At 43.3% G+C, this 24,291-nt stretch overlaps 2 protein-coding genes across 2 annotated transcripts; one reads left to right on the top strand and one right to left on the bottom strand.

Moving 5' to 3' along the window:
- The first annotated feature begins 2,365 nt into the window (after window positions 1-2,365).
- On the top strand, window positions 2,366-13,991 carry LOC106564841 (S-adenosylmethionine synthase). Its single transcript, XM_014131294.2, has 9 exons — window positions 2,366-2,683; window positions 8,926-9,003; window positions 9,233-9,355; window positions 9,485-9,597; window positions 9,727-9,870; window positions 11,529-11,747; window positions 11,930-12,112; window positions 12,322-12,455; window positions 12,641-13,991. Exons 1-9 carry the CDS (start codon window positions 2,593-2,595, stop codon window positions 12,741-12,743), a joined length of 1,188 nt encoding a protein of 395 aa, XP_013986769.1. The 5' UTR covers window positions 2,366-2,592; the 3' UTR covers window positions 12,744-13,991.
- A 186-nt stretch (window positions 13,992-14,177) lies between these two features.
- On the bottom strand, window positions 14,178-19,453 carry LOC106564846 (prosaposin). The gene is made up of 12 exons (XM_014131306.3): window positions 19,370-19,453; window positions 19,167-19,222; window positions 17,210-17,284; window positions 16,486-16,611; window positions 16,268-16,387; window positions 16,068-16,136; window positions 15,782-15,965; window positions 15,513-15,655; window positions 15,340-15,420; window positions 15,095-15,205; window positions 14,826-14,896; window positions 14,178-14,743 (listed from the first exon to the last, which is right to left on the bottom strand). Exons 1-11 carry the CDS (start codon window positions 19,422-19,424, stop codon window positions 14,861-14,863), a joined length of 1,056 nt encoding a protein of 351 aa, XP_013986781.1. The 5' UTR covers window positions 19,425-19,453; the 3' UTR covers window positions 14,178-14,743; window positions 14,826-14,860.
- Window positions 19,454-24,291: the final 4,838 nt, after the last annotated feature.

Genomic DNA, 24,291 nt, shown 5'->3' on the forward strand with positions numbered 1-24,291 from the left:
AGATAGCCAAGGCCTTGACAATAAAACAGGTGATGAGTGTTGTGTATTTTGACGTTGAGAAAGCTTACGATACCATGTGGAGGGAAGGGTTGTTGATCAAGTTGAGTGCATTGGGTATTGGGAGACATCTGTATAACTGGATCAGGGACTTCCTGTTTGATCAAGTCATATGGGTGAGGGTGGGTCAGAATTGTAAATGCGGTTTGAAGTGGACAATGGTACTCCTCAGGGAAGTGTAGTTAGTCAGTGTTGTTCACCCTGATGATGGATGACATATTTAAGGAGTTGGGACAGGGAGTGGGTCTGGCCTTGTATGCTGATGAAGCGGCAAAGAGAGGTGGGAATGTGAAATATTTGATGAGGAAGATACAAGAAGCTGTGGGAGTTGTGGAAGATTTGTCTTTAACGTGTGGGTTTAGGATGTCTGTGGCCAAGTCCTGCTTTATGGTGTTTTCTAGGAGGAAGGTTAAAGATGCTAAGCTGCAAATATACGGTCAGGATATAGGTAGGGTGTCTTGAGTTTAAGTATTTAGGTATGTGGTTTGATGTGGCTCAGTTGGTAGAGCATGGTGTTTGCAACGCCAGGGTTGTGGGTTCGATTCCCACGGGGGGCCAGTACAGAGAAGAAAAGCAATTATAATAATATATGAAATGAGATGAAAAGTATGCATTCACTACTGTAAGTTGCTCTGGATATGAGTGTCTGCTAAATGACTAAAATGTAAAAAAAATTAGAGGCTTATGTGGAAGAGACATTGTGTATATTGAAATTAAGTGTAGGAAGGTGCTGAACCTCATGAGGGCAGAGGCAGGATATGATTGGGGATCAGATAGACAAACACTGTTGTATATTGATCAGGTAATTTTTGGATTATGGGTGCTTTGTATATGGATCGGCAGCCAAAACAGTACTACAGAGCCTGGATAGGATACAGCAAGGGCCCTGAGATTGTGTGTGGGTGCCTTCAGGACGACACCTGTTGAGACATTGCAGGTGGACAGTGTGGAACTGCCACTGAGCATAAGGTGGGACAAACTTGCATCACCGTACTGGGTGAGGTTGAAAGGGAAATTAGAATGACATCCTGCAGTCACGGCAACTGAGGAATACTGGGAGCGAGGAGGGTGTAAGCACAGAGCATACAAATGGACAATCAGACAGACGGTGGTAGAATATGGACTGGGGGAGAAAGAGATAGGGCTGGCAATTGCATTGGGCAACATTCCTCTGTGGCTGTTTCCAAAACCAAGTGTAGATGTGGACATGATTGAGGGCAGGTGAGGACGTGTGATGGTGTGTGGAGAGATATATAGATCATCGGTTTGATTCCTTTTTAAGGATATGTACAGTGGAAGGGTGGTGGCTGGGGTGTTTACATTAGAGTATGTAAGCGGTTAACTGATTATGTGTCAGTGTATACGGCAGAGTTGATGGCCATGATTATAGGTTGGAGATGGGTAGAGGAGGTGAAAACACTCTGAGTGGTGATCTGCTCTGATTCGGCTGCAGTGTTGAGTAGTGTGAAGACGCTCAGGTTGAATAGGGGAGACTTGGTTGTGGATGATGGTGCTGTTAATGGGATTGGAGAGGATGGGAGTGGAGGTAAGCTTTTGTTGGGTTCCTGCCCATGTGGGTGTGGAGGGTAATGAGAAGGTTGATGTGGTGGCTAAGAGTGCTATGAGGAGAGAGGGGGTAGATATTCAGCAGTGGAGGCTGCTGAGGGGAGGACGGCTCATAATAATGTCTGGAACAGAACGAATGGAATGGCATCAAACACATGGAAACCAGGATACCATTCCACTCATTCCGCTCCAGCCATTACCACGAGCCCGTCCTCCCAACTAAGGGGCCATCAACCTCCGGTGCTATTCAGGTCCCGCTGGGTCGTAGGGAAGTCAAGTCCTTAATCTGGGCAAAAGGGCTTGATCTTCGGCAGGGATGGGATAGTAGTAGTAGTAAGGGGAGGCAATTTTATTGCGTGCATCGGTCAGTATGGGATGTACTAGAGAGGAAGTTGTGTGGAGTAGACTATGGTTTGGGAGCACATGTTTGATTGCCACATTGTGGATGATAGGGAGACATGAAACAGGTCTGTGTGATGAGTGTTTAGAGAAGGAAACGGTGGAGCACGTGTTGATATTTGTGAATTGTATGATGTAGATAGGGAGAGACTGTGTGAAAGGGTTAGAGAGGCTGGATTGGGGTTTGGGTGGTGTAGTGGGGGGGAAGTGGTGTCTAGGGCTCTATTTTACTTTCTTAGAGGAACATGATTAAAGAAGATAATTTTATGTAGTTAGGCTGTGACTGGCCTCACACTCCAGTAGGTGGCAGTGTATGCACCTTAAAAGTTGAATGCGATCCGCCAACCCAATCCCGAAGAAGAAGACGCGAGAAAAAGGATAAATAACACCACCACCAACTTGTTTTTCGAGAACACCGGTAAAATAACTAGTCTTCAGAGGCTGGTATTGTTTTTTATTTTTTATTGGGCATTATAATTACTATCAGACAAATCATATTTTGTTAAACCACCATTGACACATTTTAGGTAGCCAGCTAGTTATAACTCGGCAAATAACAATTCCTTTAAAATGAACCGGCAATTGAACGGTTTCCATAACTCGCTCATTGATGAAGACTGCTTTTTGTTCACCTCTGAATCTGTTGGAGAAGGTCATCCAGGTGAGTTTGCAATGCGACGGTCTTATTTTAGCTAGCTAGGTAACGTTAACTAGTTTCTATTTTTCGACACAAGGTCATGGCGTAGATTCAGTAACAACTAACGTTACATTAACAAATTGCTAAAAAATGGGTACCAGGCATTTTTACGAACACGCATAACGTTACTTAATATACTGTTTGTATGGCTCGTCAGCTAGCTAATTGACAATGTTTTCACATTTTCTGATCTTTGAGACGGACGATATTATGAATGGGCAACACGCGATAGGATCAGGCCCATTTCTTTATAGTTTATGTTCAGGCCACGCGGGATGCCTTTGCCCTAGCATGTGGTGTCTAGTTAGCTAGCTAGTAGCAGATAATGCTAATCCAGAAAAGTAGGTCACTAAATTACTTGTCTGGATTGTTAAATCACCACTGTTGGGTGGCACGTTCGTTGAAAAACTGAACATGTATGCCATATTGTTTTGATATATTCTTTTCTTACAGTAAATGTATTCGTACATTTGCCGGAGTCAAACACAGGTGTTGCATCAATAGACCGCGAACTCGTTGTTGTTATCCGTTCACTGGGTTAGCTGAGCTTTCCGACTGTCAATACCAGTTAATTACAGTGCGGTTCAGTTGTGTCGGTGACATTTTGATTGGCAGAAGCATGGGTCCGCGTAACATATAATAACAACGCTGGTGTATTTACACGACAACATTGCTCCCTATTTAGGATATCCGTTCAAAAACGCATACTCCTCTAAGAAAACCAATGGTCCAAACTTTGTCTATCATAATCCGTCAAACGTTAGTGGAGTTTTTACCCTTGTAGGATGGCCAAAATTAGTGACTAAATCAATGGAGGCCAACTAGAGAAAAGTGGTCAAAACTCTGGAAAACTATGTCACCGAGGCTGGATGCTGTGCAAGAATTAAGGATAAATTAACTGACAGGCTTACGGCTGAACTAATCTTCGTGGAATCTGGAGAACGTAAACAAATATACAGGTAACATGGATATTGATTTTGCACTACAGCGTTTAAAATTCTCACTCCGAGAAAGCGCACTCGGGTGTGTAGTGACAACTCTAGCACTGCAATGCAGTGCCTTAGACTGCTGCACCACTCAGGAACCCGGTGTTTATTGTATGTATTAGGTTACGAAATCTGACTTTTTCGATATAGTTGTAATTAAATGTTGAGACCACACTGAATGATTCAGAACATGAAAAATCATATGTCTTGGTAGTACCCACTGGGCTGTGGGGGTGGACACCCTACCCTATTGTATTGGGCTGCACAAAAACACAATACAGTGGGAAGCCAGAAGTTTAAAACAGTTCAATTTCAACTTACGTTAGTGGGAATTAAAACGAGAGGAATTTTATACAAAATTACTAAAGCATTATTAAAGATTCACTGTAAAAGTCGCTCTGCCATTTCCTGGTTGCTACAATTCTAATAGTTAGCCTAATTTCAGTTTGACAAAAAAAACAAGTATAGTGAATCATTACCATCTAAACCACTGTGAAATATATTTTCCATTACCAAACGTATTGTATGTTAAGCTGTTTGAAGCTTGTGTACATAACCAAAGCATAGAAATACAGGTCATTCAGAAAGTATTAACCTCTATGGGCTAGGTGGGATGCTTGCTTCACATGTTCAGTCTTTAGGTGCCTTTTTGCAAACTCCAAGTGGGCTGTCATGTGCCTTTTACTGAGGAGTGGTGTCTGTCTGGCCACTCTACCATAAAGGCCTGATTGGTAGAGTGCTGCAGAGATGGTTGTCCTTCTGGAAGGGGGAGAAGGGCCTTGGTCAGGGAGGTGACCAAGAACCAGATGGTCACTGACAGAGCTCCAGTGTTCCTCTGTCAGTGACCATCTGGTTCTTGGTCACCTCCCTGACCAAGGCCCTTCTCCCCCGATTGCTCAGTTTGGCCAAGTGGCCAGCTCTAGGAAGAGTATTGGTGGTTCCAAACTTTTTGTTTAAGAATGTTGGAGGCCACTGTCTTCTTGGACCTTCAAAGCTGCAGAAATGTTTTGGCACCCTTCCTCAGATCTGTGCCTCGACAGTCCCGGAGCTCTGCGGACATTTCTTTGATGGCTTGGTTTTTGCTCTGACGTGACCTGTCAACTGTGGGACCTTGTGTAGACAGGTGTGCCTTTCCAAATCATGACCAATCAATTGATTTTACCACAGGTTTACTCCAATCAAGTTGTAGACATCTCGGATGATCAATGGAAGCAGGATGCACCTGAACTCAATTTCGAGTCTCATAGCAAATGGTCTGAGTACTTAGGTGAACAAGGATTTCAATATTTTTTTGAAACGCGTTTTTGCATTTTTTGTCTTTGCTAATGCTAAGTCAGTCCACTAAATTTCCATTTGCATTACAGTAGCTAACCAGGTGTTCTGGCTACAGCTGTCCAGTACAAGTTTAAGTGCCGTGCTCACTCGACATATGGGGGAGGGGGACAGCTTCATTGCAGCTGATTATCTCCATTCTAAATATAGGCCTAGAGCTCTTCTCCAGGGACTGCAGTGCAACTGTGGGCAGCTTGTCGCATGTACCTTTTGGCACAAGAAACTGCTTTGAGAAAGCGGTCACTGGTAACGCTACAGCGCATATGATAATCCATTAAATTGAATTCAACATAGTGCTGGTGTTGTGAGGTCTTGTAGAGGCTTGATCCAATAACTGTCCCTGTGTCCCTGCAGGGCTGCAGGCCAGGGTGTGAATGTATTGCTGTTAGGAATGTGGCTACTGTAGGTCTTTGCAGCTGTCGCTCATACAGTGCATTCGGAAGGTATTCAGACGCCTTCCCTATTTTATTACTTTAGAGCCTTATTCTAAAATAGATTATTATTACATAAGTATTCAGACCCTTTGCTATGAGACTCGAAATTGAGCTTGGGTGCATTCTGTTTCCATTGATCATCTTTGGTTTTTCTACAACTTGGAGTCCACCTGTGGTAAATTTGATATGATTTGGAAAGGCACACACCTGTCTATATAAGGTCTCACATTTGACAGTGCATGTCAGAGCAAAAACCAAGCCATGAGGTCAAAGGAATTGTCCAGCACTCCCAGACAGGATTGTGTTGAGGCACAGATCTGGGGAAGAGTACTACAGAGATTTGGCAGCATTGAAGGTACCCAAGAACACAGTGGCTTCCATCATTCTTAAACAGAAGAAGTTTGGAACCACCAAGACTCTTCCTAGAGCTGGCCGCCCGGCCAAGCTGAGCAAACTGGGGAGAGGGCTTTGGTCAGGGAGGTGACCAAGAACCCGATGGTCACTGACAGAGCTCCTGAGTTCCTCTGTGGAGACGGGAGAACCTTTCAGAAGGACAACCATCTCTGCAGGACTCCACCAATCAGGCCTTTATGGTAGTGAAGTGACCAGACAGAAGCCACTCTTCACTAAAAGGCACATGACAGCCTGCTTGGAGTTTGCCAAAAGGCACCTAAAGGACTTTGACCATGACAAACAAGATTCTCTGGTCTGATGAAACCAAGATGTGGCATTCAGGCCAAAGAGGTCAGTCTGCAGGTAACCTGGCACAATCCCTACAGTGAAGCATGGTGGCAGCATCCTGTTGTGTGGATGTTTTTCAGCAGCGGGGACTGGGAGACTTGTCAGTCAAGGGAATGATGAACAGAGCAAAGTACAGAGAGATCCTTGATGAAAACCTGCTCAGGACCTCCAACTGAGGACAATGGCCCTAAGCACACAGCCAAGACAACGCAGGAGTGAATTCGGGACAAGACTCAATGTCCTTGAGTGGCCTAGCCAGAGTCCGGACTTGAACCCAATCGAACATCTCTGGAGAGACCTGAAAATGGGTGTGACACTCCCAATCCAACCTGACATAGCTTGATCTGCAGAGAAGAATGGGAGAAACTCCCCAAATACAGGTGTGCCAAGCTTGTAGCGTCATACCCAAGAAGACTTGCGGCTGTAATCGCTGCCAATGGTGCTTCAACAAAGTACTGAGTAGAGGTCGACCGATTTAGGATTTTTCAACGCCGATACCGATTATTGGAGGACCAAAATAAGCCGATACCGATTAATCGGCCAATTTGTTTTTTAATGTATTTTAATTTATTTGTAATGATAATTACAACAATACTGAATGAACACTTATTTTAACTTAATATAATACATCAATAAAATAAATTTTGCCTCAAATAAATAATGAAACATGTTCCATTTGACTTAAATAATGCAAAAACAAAGTGTTGGGAAGAAAGTAAAAGTGCAATATGTGCCATGTAAAAAAGCTAATGTTTAAGTTCCTTGCTCAGAACATATGAAAGCTGGTGGTTCCTTTTAACACGAGTCTTCAATATTCCCAGGTAAGAAGTTGTAGTTATTATAGGAATTATAGGACTATTTCTCTCTCTACCATTTGTATTTCATATACCTTTGACTATTGGATGTTCTTATAGGCACTTTAGTATTGCCAGTGTAACAGTATAGCTTCCATCCCTCTCCTCGCCCCTACCTGGGCTCGAACCAGGAACACATCGACAACAGCCACCCTCGAAGCATCGTTACCCATCGCTCCACAAAAGCTGCGGCCCTTGCGGAGCAAGGGGAACAACTGCTCCAAGTCTCAGAGCGAGTGACATTTGAAACGCTATTAGCGCGCACCCCGCTAACTAGCTAGCCATTTCACATCGGTTACACCGCCTAATCTCGGGAGTTGATAGGCTTGAAGTCATAAACAGCTCAATGCTTGAAGCACAGCGAAGAGCTGCTGGCAAACACACAAGTGCTGTTTGAAAGAATGCTTACAAGCCTGCTGCTGCCGCCTACCATCGCTCAGTCAGACTGCTCTATCAAATCATAGACTTAATTATAACATAATAACACAGAAAAACAGCCTTTGGTCGTTAATATGGTCGAATCCGGAAACTATCATTTCGAAAACAAAACGTTTATTCTTTCAGTGAAATACGGAACCGTTACGTATTTTATCTAACGGGTGGCATCCCTAAGTCTAAATATTCCTGTTACATTGTACAACCTTCAATGTTATGTCATAATTATGTACAATTCTGGCAAATTAAGGTCTTTGTTAGGAATAAATGGACTTCACACAGTTCGCAACGAGCCAGGCGCCCCAAACTGCTGCATATACCCTGACTGCTTGCACGGAACGCAAGAGAAGTGACAGTTTCCCTAGTTATAAGAAATTAATGTTAGCATGCAATATTAACTAAATATGCAGGTTTTAACATATCTACTTGTGTATTGATTTTAAAGAAAGGCATTGATGTTTATGGTTAGGTACACATTGGTGCAACGACAGTTCTTTTTTTTTCGCGAATACGCTTGTTAAATCATCACCCGTTTGTCGAAGTAGGCTGTGATTTGATGAGAAATTAACAGGCACCGCATCGATTATGTGCAACGCAGGACACGCTAGATAAACTAGTAATATCATCAACCATGTGTAGATAACTAATGATTATGTTAAGATTGATTGTTTTTTATAAGATCAGTTTAATGCTAGCTAGCATCTTACCTTGGCTTCTTGCTGCCCTCGCGTAACAGGTAGTCATCCTGCCATGCAGTCTCCTCGTGGAGTGCAATGTAAGGCAGGTGGTTAAAGCGTTAAACTAGTAACCGGAAGGTTGCAAAAACTAATCCCCGGGCTGACAAGGTAAAAATCTGTCGTTCTGCCCCTGAAGAAGGCAGTTAACCCACCGTTCCAAGGCCGTCATTGAAAATAAGAATGTGTTTTTAACTGACTTGCCTAGTTAAATAAAGGCGTAAACAATTTTTTGGTTGTTGAATCGGCCACAATCGGTGTCCAAAAATACCGATTACCGATTGTTAACTTGAAATCGGCCCCAAATAATCGGCCATTCCGATTAATCAGTCGACCTCTAGTACTGAGTAAAGGGTCTGAATACTTCTGTAAATTTGATATTTCATTTTTTTGGGGCTAAAATGTCTGAACCTGTTTTTGCTTTGTCATTATGGGGTAATGTGTGTTGATTGATGAGACTGGGAAAAACAATTTAATCCATTTTAGAGTAAGGCTGTAATGTAACAATGTGGAGAGGTCTGAATACTTTCCGAATGCACGGTATACTTGGCTGCGGAGTCTGGCTTGTGTTGCAAGTTTGGTCCATAAGGTTCTTGGTTTTGCAGGCATAACCTGTCTGGGGAATTGTTTAGCAGGATATTCTTTTGCTGCAGGATACAGCCCATAACTCTCGTTTCTCTTGTTTGACAGATAAGCTTTGTGACCAGATCAGCGACGCTGTGCTCGATGCGCATCTCAAGCAGGACCCTGATGCCAAAGTGGCATGCGGTAAGGATCAATCACATCTATAAAAAAAGAAAATGTTACTGTATGTTTGTCCATGTTGCACTGTCTGATGCTGTAACATGCCCTTGCTTCTGCCCCCCCCCCTTCGTCATCCTAGTTAGCTAATGCACACCTTTACCTTAGACTCACTCACTTTCCTTCACTTGATTTCCCTCCATCTGTCCCCAGTCTTTTGCTCACATGCTTTATCTTTCGGTCTGCATCTTTTCAGAGACGGTGGCTAAGACTGGGATGATTCTACTGGCAGGGGAGGTCACCTCCAGGGCCAGTGTAGATTACCAGAAGGTTGTCAGGGACACCATCAAGCACATTGGCTATGATGACTCATCCAAGGGTATTATGGCAAATTTGCTCTGATTTGATTGAATTGAATACATGGTTTTAAGAAGTCACAGGGTTAGCTTTGGCAAAGAGATACAGACAGTAAGTAACACTGAGGTATGACTCTATTCCCTTCTCATAGGCTTTGACTATAAGACCTGCAACGTCCTGGTGGCCCTGGAGCAGCAATCCCCTGACATCGCTCAGGGTGTTCACCTGGACCGCAAAGAGGAGGATGTGGGGGCTGGAGACCAGGTTAGAAGGCTCTTGTCGTTGACCGTTTGTGAGTCGGTGACTAATTGACTGGACCTCATGCTCAACTGCATATTAGTGTTTATGGTTTTTGTCTCCGCACCAAGTGCTTGACTGTGTTTTGCATTACAGGGTCTGATGTTTGGTTATGCCACTGATGAGACTGAGGAGTGTATGCCCCTCACCATCGTCCTCGCCCACAAGCTCAATGCCAAGATGGCTGAACTGCGCCGCAACGGAACCCTGCCCTGGCTGAGACCAGACTCCAAAACTCAGGTTAGATTCAGCACCGCAGTCTACACACCAAATACGGCAGGGATTGACATTTAAAATTCAAAATCAAATGTCAAAATTTTCCTTGGAATGACCTTAAAGCAAATCTATATAGCTTAGTAGAACCCTCTGCTTAGACTGTTTAGTGCCAAAAATAAGGGGTTAAATACATGTAAAAAATAAAATATAAAAAAACATTCCTGATCTTATACCTCAGATATAGGACAGACTCTTCAGAACATACTTTTTTTGGGGGGGGGGGGGGGGGGCTATTGTGGTGGTTAATTTCTGTATTATCAAATGAGGAGAGACAAACTTATCACACAGGTCAGTTATACTTAAACTACATCTTTAATAATAAGAGCTTTGCAATAGCAATGACTTTCAACGATTCACCATTTCTAATGATCTGTTGAGTGGCAACACAATGGCTACTGAGATCTTTTATAGCAAAGATCCACCCTCTAGTCGACATAACAAACCACAGATATTAGGAACAGTTCACAAAGTGAGACTTTATGAATGAGAAAGGAGTATCCCGTAGCCAGAGGGCATTCGCTATAAATTATCCTTCAGTTTGGCTCCTAAGACAAGGTTGCCATCTTGTTCCTGTTACTCCTAGCACAAAAACACCAACTCATCCAATGGCATAAATCAATTGTAAACTCTATAGACACTACCACACACATCCCCCAAGGCCAAAGGAGGGAGTGACTGGCGCACAGACATTGTGGAAACCAGTAATTGATTCCCCATTAATCACACCGTCCCTTCACATGGTTTAACAGATACATTCACATATGAAGACAATGTTCCCTCCTGTCCTCTTCCCTTTCTGATATTCTGCATAGCACCAGGGACATGTGAAAGACAAGCCTGACCTCTCCCCTCTCTGGGCCCCAGGTGACTGAGCCCCAGCTGAGGGAAGAAGCTGAACTGCCAACACCAGTCCAAAGGGATACATTCTAATAACAAGTATCTCATATAAGCATATTATGCAGATAAGACATCTTAATTATCTATGTTACCCAACTAATTCTGATTCATCCACCACGCTATCTGTTCCATTTAGTGAATGTGTTATTCAAGGCTTTGGTATGGGCTAATAGCAGTAAGGTCATAAATAGTTTTACATCAAATTATAGTTTTAGATATATTTTTTAAATGTACTTAAAGGAGTCTTACAATTCTAAATCAAATAGCAAAATGATCCTTGGTATGACCTTGTTAAAACCATTCCATATAGCTTAGTAGTACCCCCACCCCTCCTGGTTTAGACTCTTATGGGTTAAGGTCTGAAATGCACTCACCCATTGGGCAAGGCAGGAGTATTTCTTTGGTTACCAGAAGATTATGTTCAGTTGGCAGAAAAGGACATCTTAAAAAAAAAATAAAAAAAAATGATTATGTACATACACAGGGGTGGAACCAGAAAGACTAGTCTAGTGGAATTATTTTCATTTTGGTTGTAATCAAGTAAAAATATGATCTCCTGACAACTCATGGAAATTCATTTCCAGAAGTATGTTATAAAGCAGTCCTTACAGGCACACTTCAGGCACAGCTATCTCCACTCGTATGCAGATATCCTAGTGCCTTACCTTGTACAACATGCTTGTACACTTTGAATTACATTTCATACCTGGTCTCCCCCTCTCTAGGTGACTGTTCAGTACAGGCAGGACCGTGGGGCCATGCTTCCAGTGCGTGTGCACACTGTCGTGGTGTCTGTGCAGCACGACGAGGTCATTTGCCTGGATGAGATGCGGGACGTGCTGAAGGAGCAGGTTGTGAAGGCTGTGGTGCCCACCGTGTACCTGGATGACGACACCATCTACCACCTGCAGCCCAGTGGCCGCTTCGTCATCGGAGGTCCTCAGGTGAGATATTTTCTAGACCCATAGACGATGTAGGGGAAGAAAGAAATGATCCATAGAGATGTGATTAAGTAGGTACATTGTCAGTCAGATATTAAAAAGTAGGCACTCTTATCAACACGAGATACAGACACTTCCAAGGCTGTCCTGGGCTACTTGGCTTACTCTTCCTCTCCCCTTCACAGGGTGATGCTGGCCTGACAGGACGTAAGATCATTGTGGACACCTACGGAGGCTGGGGAGCCCACGGTGGAGGGGCCTTTTCTGGGAAAGACTACACTAAGGTGGACCGCTCTGCTGCCTATGCTGCCCGCTGGGTGGCCAAGTCCCTGGTGAAAGCTGAGCTCTGCAAGCGTGTACTGGTCCAGGTGAGGAATGAGCTAATGGCTGTTACCTAACGGTTTGTCTTTTTGTTTTGTGGTCTTCAGCTTGTGGAGTCATGTTTTGAACCTTATGCGAGTCATTCACTTCTAGCTGTTATGAATTGCAATGAGATGAAAAGTAAAGGTAGCATATGTTATAATTACCTGTCATGTAAATCTTGATCCTGTTTGTTAATAAGTGGATGTGTTTTCAGGTAGCCTATGCCATTGGAGTGGCCCATCCCCTGTCCATCTCCATCTTCCACTATGGGACTTCCCAGAAGAGCGAGAGGGAGCTGCTGGACATTGTCAAGAAGAACTTTGACCTCCGCCCTGGTGTCATTGTCAGGTAGTGCGGAACAATGGTGGCTGCCGGCAACACTTTTTGTCAGCAAGGGGTTCCATGGGGTCAAAGCTGGTCCTCGTTGGCGGAGGGGTTCTACATTTAAATGGCGACGACAGCTTGGTTTGCCCTCTGGTAAATCTATGCATTTATTTATTTACCCAACACCTTATTGTGTTTCTCTGTTCCAGGGAGCTGGACCTGAAAAAGCCCATCTACCAGCGGACCGCTGCCTATGGCCACTTTGGGCGGGAGGCCTTCCCCTGGGAGGTCCCTAAAAAGCTTAAATACTGAACCCCAACCTTCCCACCCAGAGCTGTAGGTGTACTACAGAAAAACCTACACACTCTGGGAGGGAAGAATGCCCCCCCCCCAAACGCTGTCTACTCCCTTATTGAAAAATGTTACACCTCTGTCCCCTCCTCTCTACCCACTTGAAATTGCTTGCACACTCCTTGAAATCCATTTCCCTGTCTTTCCCTCTGACTGTTCTGTAGTGATTTGACTTCACAGAAATATATTCTCACCCTAGCCTGTCTACCAGCATCTTTAGGTTATCCACTCCCTGTACTCCATGTCATGTGCCAAGGAGTGGAATGTTAGCTTAAAGACTACCCCCTTCCCTCCTCCCTGTACCTAACCCCCACCCAATGTTTCTCCATTGGGACAAATAAGTCATGGCACATTTAGGGTTGAAGATTGCTAGGAGTAATTGGGTAGTTAGGATGCAACTCTTGTCCCCTTAGCTGTTTTTATAAAAATGTAAGAAACGTTTTTGCCATTTTGTTAGACGTAACCAAAAATGTAATTGGTGAAGAGGGACGTGAGTTTGTCGTAAAATATGGTACCTTGTTTGGAAGTGTCATCCCTTCAGACCATGTTTTCTGATGTGTTACAGAGAAGTCAGAAGCTGCTAATGACCGCTGGCTTGTTGGGATGCACCTTCCATATCTCTAGTTCTATCTCCTTCTTTGTCACTTGAAGATGTCATGTGAGGCACTCCCCCCTCCGTAGACTGTGGCTACAGAGAAACTCAGCTTGTCACTCCTGATGAGGGGCTGTCTTTAGCCTGGTTCCTGAAGTGTTCTACAGAAAAACTTTGGGTTGCGGCCACAAGGTGGTGCTCTAAGCATTCGCCAGTGTTATTTATATTTCAGCGACAAGGGTTTGTGAGATGACTGACCTCCCAGAAGTAAAACAAATGTAATATTTTTGTTCCCGTAGGCCCACAGATGGTAGCAAAAGTCTGGCTGGTGTTGTACAGAGAAACCGGCCTTGTTTACAATGCTCTCTAGTGGGTCTGTGGGGACTGGGTCTTTCTTGTTTTCTCTACTTTCTTGTCAGTCTGGTTACTGAAGGTGAAAAAGTGCCTTTTCTAGTGTTTTCCCTCCCTCCCTCCCTCGCCACCCAAACCCATCACATGTGATATAGCCTGTCTCTTGACCCCTAAACACCTCTTCCCTTGTCTCAAATGTTCCATTTCCGGAAGACCTGAAACGCTGTCCCACATGGGAAGTCTTTGAATAAAAGTCTATTCTGGCATTCTGTAAGTGTCTTTTTATTTTTTGGTTCTCGTCAACATGCTACTCTTGCAGCACTAACCTCCATGGGAACTATAACAGAGAAGCAACTGAATTGGGAGAGGTAGAATATCATGTTCCTAATGAGGACAATGTAATGTACAGTGTTTGGATTGCACTGCACCATTTAGACAAGGGTCAGTAGCTGTAAAGGAAACAGTTTTTTATTTGAGTAAATTACTTGATATAGTTGTTTAGCTCTGATCACACCTTATTTTTAACATTTCAGTAACAAAGAGAATGGGCATGAATACAACTAATGAGAAGGATTGTATGACCCATCTACAGCTAAAATCGCAAGCATACACGTTGCAAGTCAGTAGTTCCTTATATCGTTGGTGTGTCAACACCTCAGCTCTTGTTTAATCTAATCATTTCCCCAGTACCTTTCTAGGCCACCTTTACTGCTAATATAAAGAATGTCTAGTTTCAATATCTTCATTGTGTCCTCTTGAGAAATCCCCAGCCCTAGGAATTAATTAAAACTTGCTCTGTAGAGTTCATACAGAGTCTGTTGTGTACAGCAGATAAAAGGACAAAAGAGCTTTATAAAATATCATTGGCAAAATACTCAGTGCAATCAATGTCCATGTCTGCAGGAAATGTTATCTGATATTGACACAGTAAATATCAAATATTTACAATTTGATGTTGAACGCTTTGGGGTCATTCATTGTAGCAAAGGCTGCAGGCTCTAAATCTTGGATCGTCATTCTGAAAAGAGAGTGGACCCACATTTACCTGAGTTGTAACAACCAGTTTTCTGAAACAAATATTGTATGTCAAGTCAACTTACCATCCACTTTGTGAGTAGGTGCTGGGTGAAGGTTCTTACTTCCACACAAACTTCTGGCAGAAGGACACTGTCTGCATGAGACACATTGCATGCCAAGATTTAAACACCTTTGTTCTGTTTTGAAATGAGTACTATACTTTTTGTATTTTATATTGTGTAATTTGTTATATAATGCAGGGCTCTCTTGAAAAAGAGACCTTAGTCTCAATGGGACTCCCTGCTAAAAGAAAGGTTGAATAAAACTTTTTGGGTTTGTTTGGTGGCCTTACCCCGCATTCCAGGGCAGTCTTTAGGTCTCTGCACCTGTAGCTGGTGCCCAGAATGCATGGGTCCTCTCTCTGTTCTCCTGCCTCTCTCACTCCCCCACACAGACCCACCCTCTGAGAAACAAATGCCTCGAGTTACTCTCACAGCCACTTACAGTACATCCCCACCCAACCCATAGAAACTTGGATTTAAGTGAATTTCATGTTATCTTACAGTATGTAGTTGAGTGAATCTAAATATGACATACCTCACACACATTAAGGGCAGACTCTGGTTTACCCAGAACCCCCTTCAGCTGGTGGCCATGGAGCTGGGTGAAGCCGTCACACTGAAAAGAGAGAAATAAGACATGAGCCCAGAGGCTTCTATAAGGCTCCTATGTGAGATGAGGGGCGATGTAGACCAGGGGGCAGGGCTGACCTTAGGGAGGGCGTTGGGGTGGAGCTGGCAGACGGAGCCCAGGAAGGAGGCGGTCTGGGGTTCTGAAGCGTTGGAGCCCAGGTGTAGATGGGTCAAAACCGCCAGGGTCAGACAGGAGTCACAGTCAGACAGAGGAGCACTCTCTGAGAGAGAGAGAAAGTAATTTCAAAACAAGGAAATATAAAAGAGGAAATGGATAGAGAGAAAAGTGACTATGCGGTGGTGGTGCAGGGCAGGAAAGATGAACGAGGAAGTGGTTATGAACTCACCACTGACAAGCGTCTCCATGCCATGACAGACTTGGATGAGGGTGCAGATGGCCTCAGGGGTGATGTAGCTCAGGAGCATGTCCATCAGCATCTTACCATACTTCTCTATCAGGTTCACACACTGATGTCTGTAAGATGAGGGCAGAATGCCACACACCTTCCCCAGCATATCAATCACAGCCATCTGGGAGGGGAAACAGATACAGGGCATGTGTGTGTTTGTGTGTGCGTATGCCTTAAATAAATGTAATCACTACAGTAACTGTATTTCTAAGGCATGTCTTACTTTTGGCAGCATACTCTTCAGTAACTTGATGAGATAAACACAGAGGGTACATTGTGGTGAGAACTGCACCTGGTAGATAGAGAGAAAGAAAACAAGATGAAGACAGACAAACACAGTCAGGTTCAGACAGACAAAAACAGTCAGCAGGACACAGAATAGGTCAGAGAGAGAGAGCATTAGTCTTGTTCTTTCTGTCTCACCTTTGTCATTGACATGGCTGACTTCAGAGTGTCTTGAATGTGATTGGTCAGCAGGTCATGCTGCTGGCCCTCTGACTGGGAGCCACACAGTCCCAACACGGAGCACACCTGAGCTGGATTCTGTGGGAGAGGAGAGAAGCTTAACTTAGGCTAATTCAGTCAGAATTATTTGAAGAAGTACAAACCAGGATCTTTCTCAACCTCCCACTAACACTTACGACGAAGCTGGTCAAGAAGGTGAAGGACAGGGGGAGGTTCTTATCCACCTGCTCCTGGCACAGTTTAGGTGCTGCAGGACCTGGCATGTGGTCACACAGTTTCTCCAGCTCGCTCCTGATCTTGGTCTGGGGATGGAGGAGTGGCAGAGGTTGAGAAAGACCCTGAAATCACTTTGAGATGCATTAAGTATATTTATTGTTTTCTACAATCATTAACACGTATTAAAGAAAGTATCAAAAGCTACAGTAAAATACTTAGTAGTTTCTTTTCATGTTTAGATAGAAAACAGGGTGTCTCTAATTCCACAGCAGTGCAGAACAGAAATGCACATACTGTACCACTTCTAGTGTAGAGTGAGGGTTTGAGATGGCCGTCATAGGGGTGTTACAGGTGAAAACCATATCAGGAACTGAAAGTCTGTGTTTCCTTCTGGTTTGTTCAAAAGAAACCTCAAGACTCTATCCTCAACCTTACTTTGACAACCAGGAACAAAAACTGAACCAGGTGAATGGACATGCATTCACCTGTAGCGATCTGTAGCGATCTGATGGTTATGGGTGTTTATGGGTGTTTATGGGTGGTTATAGGTGGTTATGAGTGGTTATAGGTGGTTATGGGTGGTTATGGGTGGTTACGGGTGTTTATGGGTGGTTATGAGTGTTTATTGGTGTTTTTATGAATTACAACATGTATGCTTCAGGTGTGTTCTGCTGATGTATTCACCTGCATGTCTGGATTGGAGAGAAGGGCTGTAAGAAGTTCAATTATTTGGGCACAGTCCTGGCAGCTGTCCCATTTCTGAGCGGAGGAGAGGAAAAGAGAAGAATGCTAACACAAAGTTGTGGTGGGATACTGAGGAAAAGACCTCCATTTATTCTACTCAGTATATAAGTGGACATTTATATTATTCCTGAAAATGCACTGCCTGAAAAGCAGTGCTTGATTTTAATTAACTGTTCTTTCGTGTTGCAAAATATTTCCCTGTCTTTTATAAACTGACTGTTTTCTACCTTCTTCTTTAACAAGAATACAGAAATGAAATTGAAATATACACATATGGAATCATGTCATAACCAAAAAAGTGTTAAACAATTCTTTATATAAACAATTATTTTAAATATTTTAGATTTTAGATTCTTCAAAGGAGCCACCCCTTTGCCTTGATGACAGCTTTGCACATTCTTGGCATTCTCTCAACCAGCTTCACCCAGAATGCATTTCCAACAGTCTGAACACTTGTTGGCTGCTTTTCCTTCACTCTTCAGTCCAACTCATCCTGAACCATCTCAATTGGGTTGAGGTCAGGTGATTGTTGAGGCCAAGTCATCTGATGCACCACTTCATCACTCTCCTTCTTTGTCAAATAGCCATTACACAGCCCGGAGGTGTGATGGGTACTTGTCCTCTTGAAAAATGAATTATAGTCCCACTTAGCGCAAGCCAGATGGGATGGCGTATCGCTGCAGAATGTTGTGGTAGCCATGCTGGTTAAGTGTGCCTTGAATCCTAAATAAATCACTGACAGTGTCACCAGCAAAGCACCCCCACACCATCACACCTCCTCTTCCATGCTTCACGGTGGGAATCACACATGCGGAGATCATCCGTTCACCTACTCTGCGTCTCACAAAGACACAGCGGCTGGAAGCAAAAATCTCAAATTTGGACTCATCAGACCAAAGGACAAATTTCCACCAGACGAATGTCCATTGATCATGTTTCTTGGTCCAAGCAAGTCTCTTCTTTTTGTTGGTGGTGTCCTTTAGTAGTGGTTTCTTTGCAGCAATTTGACCATGAAGGCCTGATTCACTCAGTCACTTCTGAACAGTTGATGATGTGTCTGTTACTTGAACTCTGTGAAGCATTTATTTGGGCTGCAATTTCTGAGACTGGTAACTCTAATGAACTTATCCTCTGCAGCAGAGGTAACTCTGGGTTTTCCTTTCCTGTGGCGGTCCTCATGAGAGCAAGTTTCATCATAGTGCTTGATGGTTTTTGCGACTGCACTTGAAGAAACGTTCAAAGTTTTTTCAATTTTCCCGGATTGACTGACCTTCATGTCTTAAAGTAATGATGGACTGTCATTTCTCTTTGCTTATTTGAGCTGTTGTTGCCATAATATGGACTTGGCCTTTTACCAATTAAGGCTATCTTCTGTATACCACCACTACCTTGTCACAACACAACTGATTGGCTCAAACGTACTAACAAGGAAAGGAATTGCACAAATTAACTTTTAACAAGTCACATCTGTTAATTCAAACGCATTCCAGGTGACTACCTCATGAAGCTGGTTGAGAGAATGTTAAGACTGTGCAAAGCTCTCATCAAGGCAAAGGGTGGGTCCTTTGAATAATCTAAAACACTTTTTTGGTTACTACATGATTCCATATGTGTCATTTCATAGTTTGGATGTCTTCACCAATATTCTACAACTTAGAAAATAGTACAAATAAAGAAAAAACCTGGAATGAGTAGGTGTGCCCAAACGGTAATTTTGTCCCAGTAATACACATTTCAGTTTTTTCTTACCATATTTGTTAGCTTTCTGAATCTGCTTTGAACCTTGCCAGTTGGTTGTTAGTACAGTAGGCAGCACAATATGTTGCATACACTAGTATGGCTATATTTTGGGGGTTAAATGGGGGAATCATTGTTCCAAAATAACAATAGTTCTTACGTTCAGCTTGTCCCAGGCGTTTTGTGTTTCCTCCCCAGTGACAACCCTCGCCAGAGCTGTGGAAATATTAAAAGATTATTAAATAATTGAGCCCTCCATTTATAGTTCTAAATGTCTCATGAACAAGACTACACATTTTAATTACATGTTTAATTGAATTAAAACATTAATTTATATGTCAATAATGTATAGCGGACTCGTACCTGTGGTCTGGTAAGCAATTAAGACAACGAATACAAGCTTGAAAAATGCCATCATCAGTCAGTCTCTCCCTTAAAGACTCTACTTGAAAAATGAACACCCGCTCAATGTAGAACTGGGGTATAGACAGGGTCCACCTGCCACATAAAGCCCTCACCAATCAGAGCTTGACAGAAAAGTGTGATAAGCTTTATGTATTCTCTTTGGTATTGCGGAACTGAGTTGTACAAACATAATGTTGGTCCCAATTCAATAGAAGCTGTAATTTTAGTATGTGGATCCTCTAACAAAACTAATTTACAACTAGACATCCCTGACTGAATGCTTGAAAGTGTTAGGTTCTAAATGAACCTATTAAATCTCACAGACAATCAGTAAAACTTAAACCAAGTTTATTCACCCATTGTGTCAATACAGCTGCAAAAGACAAAAACATATTTTCACCAGTGGTAATATATATACCCCGATTTGGGTGCTCTCCAGTGCCTGCCAACATATGATCATCTTCCCTGCACTCAGTACATTCCAAGCTTAATTGCCTCTACCATATACATTCCTCCAACAGATAACCATTCACTTCTGGTGTAGACCCTCTTAACTCACCACAGGTTAATGAGAAGGGTGTGCTTGAAAGGATGCACATAACTCTGCAATGGTGGGTTGTATTGGAGAGAGACTGTCTTAAATAATTTTCCACACATTTTCCAAATACAGTGCCTGTATTTAGTTTTCATGCTAGTGAGGGCCGAGAATCAAATCAAATCAAAATCAAATCAAATTTATTTATACAGCCCTTCGTACATCAGCTGATATCTCAAAGTGCTGTACAAAAACCCAGCCTAAAACCCCAAACAGCAAGCAATGCATGTGAAAGAAGCACGGTGGCTAGGAAAAACTCCCTAGGAAAAACTCCCTAGAAAGGCCAAAAACCTAGGAAGAAACCTAGAGAGGAACCAGGCTATGAGGGGTGGCCAGTCCTCTTCTGGCTGTGCAGGGTGGATATTATAACAGAACATGGTCAAGATGTTAAAATGTTCATAAATGACCAGCATGGTCAAATAATAATAATCATAGTAGTTGTCGAGGGTGCAACAAGCACGTCCGGTGAACGGGTCAGGGTTCCATAGCCGCAGGCAGAACAGTTGAAACTGGAGCAGCAGCACGGCCAGGTGGACTGGGGACAGCAAGGAGTCATCATGCCAGGTAGTCCTGAGGCATGGTCCTAGGGCTCAGGTCCTCCGAGAGAAAGACAGAAAGAGAGAAAGAGAGAATTAGAGAGAGCATATTTAAATGCACACAGGACACCGGATAAGACAAGAGAAATACTCCAGATGTAACAGACTGACCCTAGCCCCCCGACACATAAACTACTGCAGCATAAATACTGGAGGCTGAGACAGGAGGGATCAGAAGACACTGTGGCCCCATCCGATGATACCCCCGAACAGGGCCAAACAGGCAGGATATAACCCCACCCACTTTGCCAAAGCACAGCCCCCACACCACTAGAGGGATGTCTCCAACCACCAACTTACCGTCCTAAGACAAGGCCGAGTATAGCCCACAACGATCTCCGCCATGGCACAACCCAAGGGGGGGGCGCCAACCCAGACAGGAAGACCACGTCAGTGACTCAACCCACTCAAGTGACGCACCCCTCCCATGGACGGCATGTAATCCACTCTCACATAGGTACGTGGTTGGAAAGGGCATCAATGTCTTAACAGCGCGATTTACCAAGGCAGAACCGCATATTGTAATTTCGATGAGGCTCTATTGTTCAGATATCGGTAAGTGGACTGGAGGCAGGGCATGAAAGGGATAACGAATCCAGTTGTTTGTGTCATCCGTTTCAGGAAAGTACCTGCGTAATTGTGCACCCAACTCACTCAGGTGCTTCGCTGTATCATATTTGACATTGTCTGTAAGCTTGAGTTCATTTGCACACAAAAAAATCATACAATGATGGAAAGACCTGTGTGTTGTCCTTGTTAATGCAGACAGAGAAGAGCTCCAACTTCTTAATCATAGCCTCAATTTTGTCCCGCACGTTGATATAGTTGCGGAGATTCCCTGTAATCCTAGATTCAGATGATTCAGGCGAGATAAAACATCACCCAGATAGGCCAGTCGTGTTTTTGAGCAAACGGTGTTCGGTGGCTTGTATGCGAAGCAGTAATTGTTTCATAACATCTCCTGCCATGTCACTGATGCGTCGTGAAACAGTGTTGTTTGATGAAGGCATTGTCGGTATATTTTTTGGGCCTTTCCCCCCACCATTGACCCAGCCATATCCGCGGCAACAGGAATAATTACGTCCTCCACAATAGTATGGCGCTTGCCTGTCCTAGACACTCGGTAGCTCACCACATAAGACACTTCTAGCCCCTTCTTATTAATGGTATCTGTTGATTTTATACGTCTTACTACTCGAAAGTCGTCTTAGTTCTCGCTCAAAAAACTCCTGTGGCTTGTTTTTCAAATTAGCATGTTTTGTTTCTAAATGTCTGCGCAAGAGTGAAGGTTTCATCAAGTTGTGAAACAGTACTTTTGCACATATAACACACTGTGGCTGAGGAAAGGCACTACTCCCATTATAAGTGCACCCCAAATCAATGTAGTTCTCATCATATTTGTGCCTCTTTGATGGTCCAACATCCCTGTCTGTTGTTCGGTGCTTTCCCGGGTAAGGGAGCAGTAGCTCTTCGGCTGCATCAGATTCACAACTGTCAGTGTCCATGCTAGCTGGGCTAACAACAAATGTAGAATTACTGATGCTAGCATTGGATGTGCTCGTGGAAGCAGAACAACTTGGGTCGTCGACAGGTGCAGGTGTAGCACTGCTGGTAGTAGCAGTACTATCAGTAGAGCTGATATGTGTCTCTATGGACGCAGGCCTTACCTTTTTGAACCATTTGTACATTTTTGAGCAAACGGAATGAGCAGCAGCTACATACGGACCGTTGGTGGAATTCCCGCAAGAGAGTAATGGTTAATGTGATTGGATGTTAATTATTTGACTAGGCTACCTGTATTTCACATTGTGTTGTTATTTCGATGAACACTAAATGGTTTCATTTTATTTTTGGCAGTGAAACGAGGCTACTTAGGAGAGAAGAAAACCACCCAGATGTATAGCCCCGTTGGAAAATATACACTACCGTTCAAAAGTTTGGGATCAGTTAGAAATGTCCTTGTTTTCCATGAAAACATACATGAAATGAGTTGCAAAATGAATAGGATATATAGACAAGACGTTGACAAGGTTATAAATAATGATTTTTAATTGAAATAATAATTGTGTCCTTCTTTCGACAAAGAATCCTCCATTTGCAGCAATTACAGCCTTGCAGACCTTTGGCATTCTAGTTGTCAATTTGTTGGGGTGATCTGAAGAGATTTCACCCCATGCTTCCTGAAGCACCTACCACAAGTTGGATTGGCTTGATGGGCACTTCTTACGTACCATTGTCACGACTTCCACCGAAGTTGGTGCCTCTCCTTGTTCGTTCGGCGGTCATCGTCACCGGCTTTCTAGCTGCCACCGATCCATGTTTCTTTGTCCATTTGTTATGTCTTGATTGTTCACACCTGGTTCCCATTTCGTTATGATTATTTCCCTATTTAAACCCTCTGGTTATCATGATGTTTTGTGTGTTATTATTTTCCTGTTGATCGTGTTAGTTGTGTTTGTCATTATTGTTTTATCCCTGCGTGGATTTGACTGTTTGACTGATGAGCTTTTCTAGAGTAAATACGTATATTTTACTCAGTTCGGTGTCCTGCGATTGACTCTATTCCTCATCTCCACTACACTGACACTGACAACCATACAGTCAAACTGTTCCCACAACAGCTCAATAGGTTGATGCTTATTTCTAAAACCCTCTTAGGCCTCAATCCCCCTTATCTGAGATATCTACTGCAGCCCTCATCCTCCACATACAACACCCGTTCTGCCAGTCACAGAATGGCAGAATGTTAAAGGTCCCAAAAGCACACACATCCCTGGGTCGCACATCTTTTCAGTTCGCTGCAGCTAATGACTGGAACGAGCTGCAACAAACACTCAAACTGAACAGTTTTATCTCAATCTCTTCATTCAAAGACTCAATCATGGACACTCTTGCTGACAGTTGTGGCTGCTTTGCATGATGTATTGTTGTCTCTACCTTCTTGCCCTTTGTGCTGTTGTCTGTGTCCAATAATGTTTGTACCACGTTTTGTGCTGCTACCATGTTGTGTTTCTACCATGTTGTTGTCATGTTGTGTTGCTACCATGCTGTGATGTCATGTGTTGCTGCCTTTCTGTGTTGTTGTCTTAGGTCTCTCTTTATGTAGTGTTGTGTTGTCTCTCTTGTCATGATGTGTGTTTTGTCTTATATTAATTTTTTTATTTTTAATTTTTAATCCCAGCCAGGATCCCGGAGTCACTTCTTCACTGTTGACGTTGAGACTGGTGTTTTGCGGGTACTATTCAATGAAGCTGCCAGTTGAAGACATGTGAGGCGTCTGTTTCTCAAACTAGACACTCTAATGTACTTGTCCTCTTGCTCAGTTGTGCACCGGGGCCTCCCACTCCTCTTTCTATTCTGGTTGGAGACAGTTTGCGCTGTTCTGTGAAGGGAGTAGTACACAGCGTTGTACGAGATCTTCAGTTTCTTGGCAATTTCTCTCATGGAATAGCCTTCACTTCTCAGAACAAGAATAGACTGACAGGTTTCAGAAGAAAGGGCATTGTTTCTGGCCATTTTGAGCATGTAATCAAACCCACAAATGCTGATGCTCCAGATACTTAACTAGTCTAAAGAAGGCCAGTTTTATTGCTTCTTTAATCAGGACAACAGTTTTCAGCTGTGCTAACATAATTGCAAAAGGGTTTTCTAATGATCAATTAGCCTTTTAAAATGATAATCTTGGATTA

Source organism: Salmo salar, chromosome 01 (assembly GCF_965601325.2).
Source record: "Salmo salar chromosome 01, fSalSal1, whole genome shotgun sequence".
Classification (NCBI taxonomy): Eukaryota; Metazoa; Chordata; class Actinopteri; order Salmoniformes; family Salmonidae; genus Salmo; species Salmo salar.

Excerpts from the sequence above, each read along its gene's own strand:
- LOC106564841 (XM_014131294.2), top strand. The coding sequence starts at position 2,593 with ATGAACCGGCAATTGAACGGTTTCCATAACTCGCTCATTGATGAAGAC. Across the intron at positions 9,356-9,484 it reads CTATGATGACTCATCCAAGG|GCTTTGACTATAAGACCTGC; the intron begins GTATTATGGCAA and ends CCCTTCTCATAG. Across the intron at positions 9,871-11,528 it reads GACCAGACTCCAAAACTCAG|GTGACTGTTCAGTACAGGCA; the intron begins GTTAGATTCAGC and ends CCCCCTCTCTAG.
- LOC106564846 (XM_014131306.3), bottom strand. The coding sequence starts at position 19,424 with ATGATGGCATTTTTCAAGCTTGTATTCGTTGTCTTAATTGCTTACCAG. Across the intron at positions 19,223-19,369 it reads AATTGCTTACCAGACCACAG|CTCTGGCGAGGGTTGTCACT; the intron begins GTACGAGTCCGC and ends ATATTTCCACAG. Across the intron at positions 17,285-19,166 it reads ACGCCTGGGACAAGCTGAAC|AAATGGGACAGCTGCCAGGA; the intron begins GTAAGAACTATT and ends TCCTCCGCTCAG.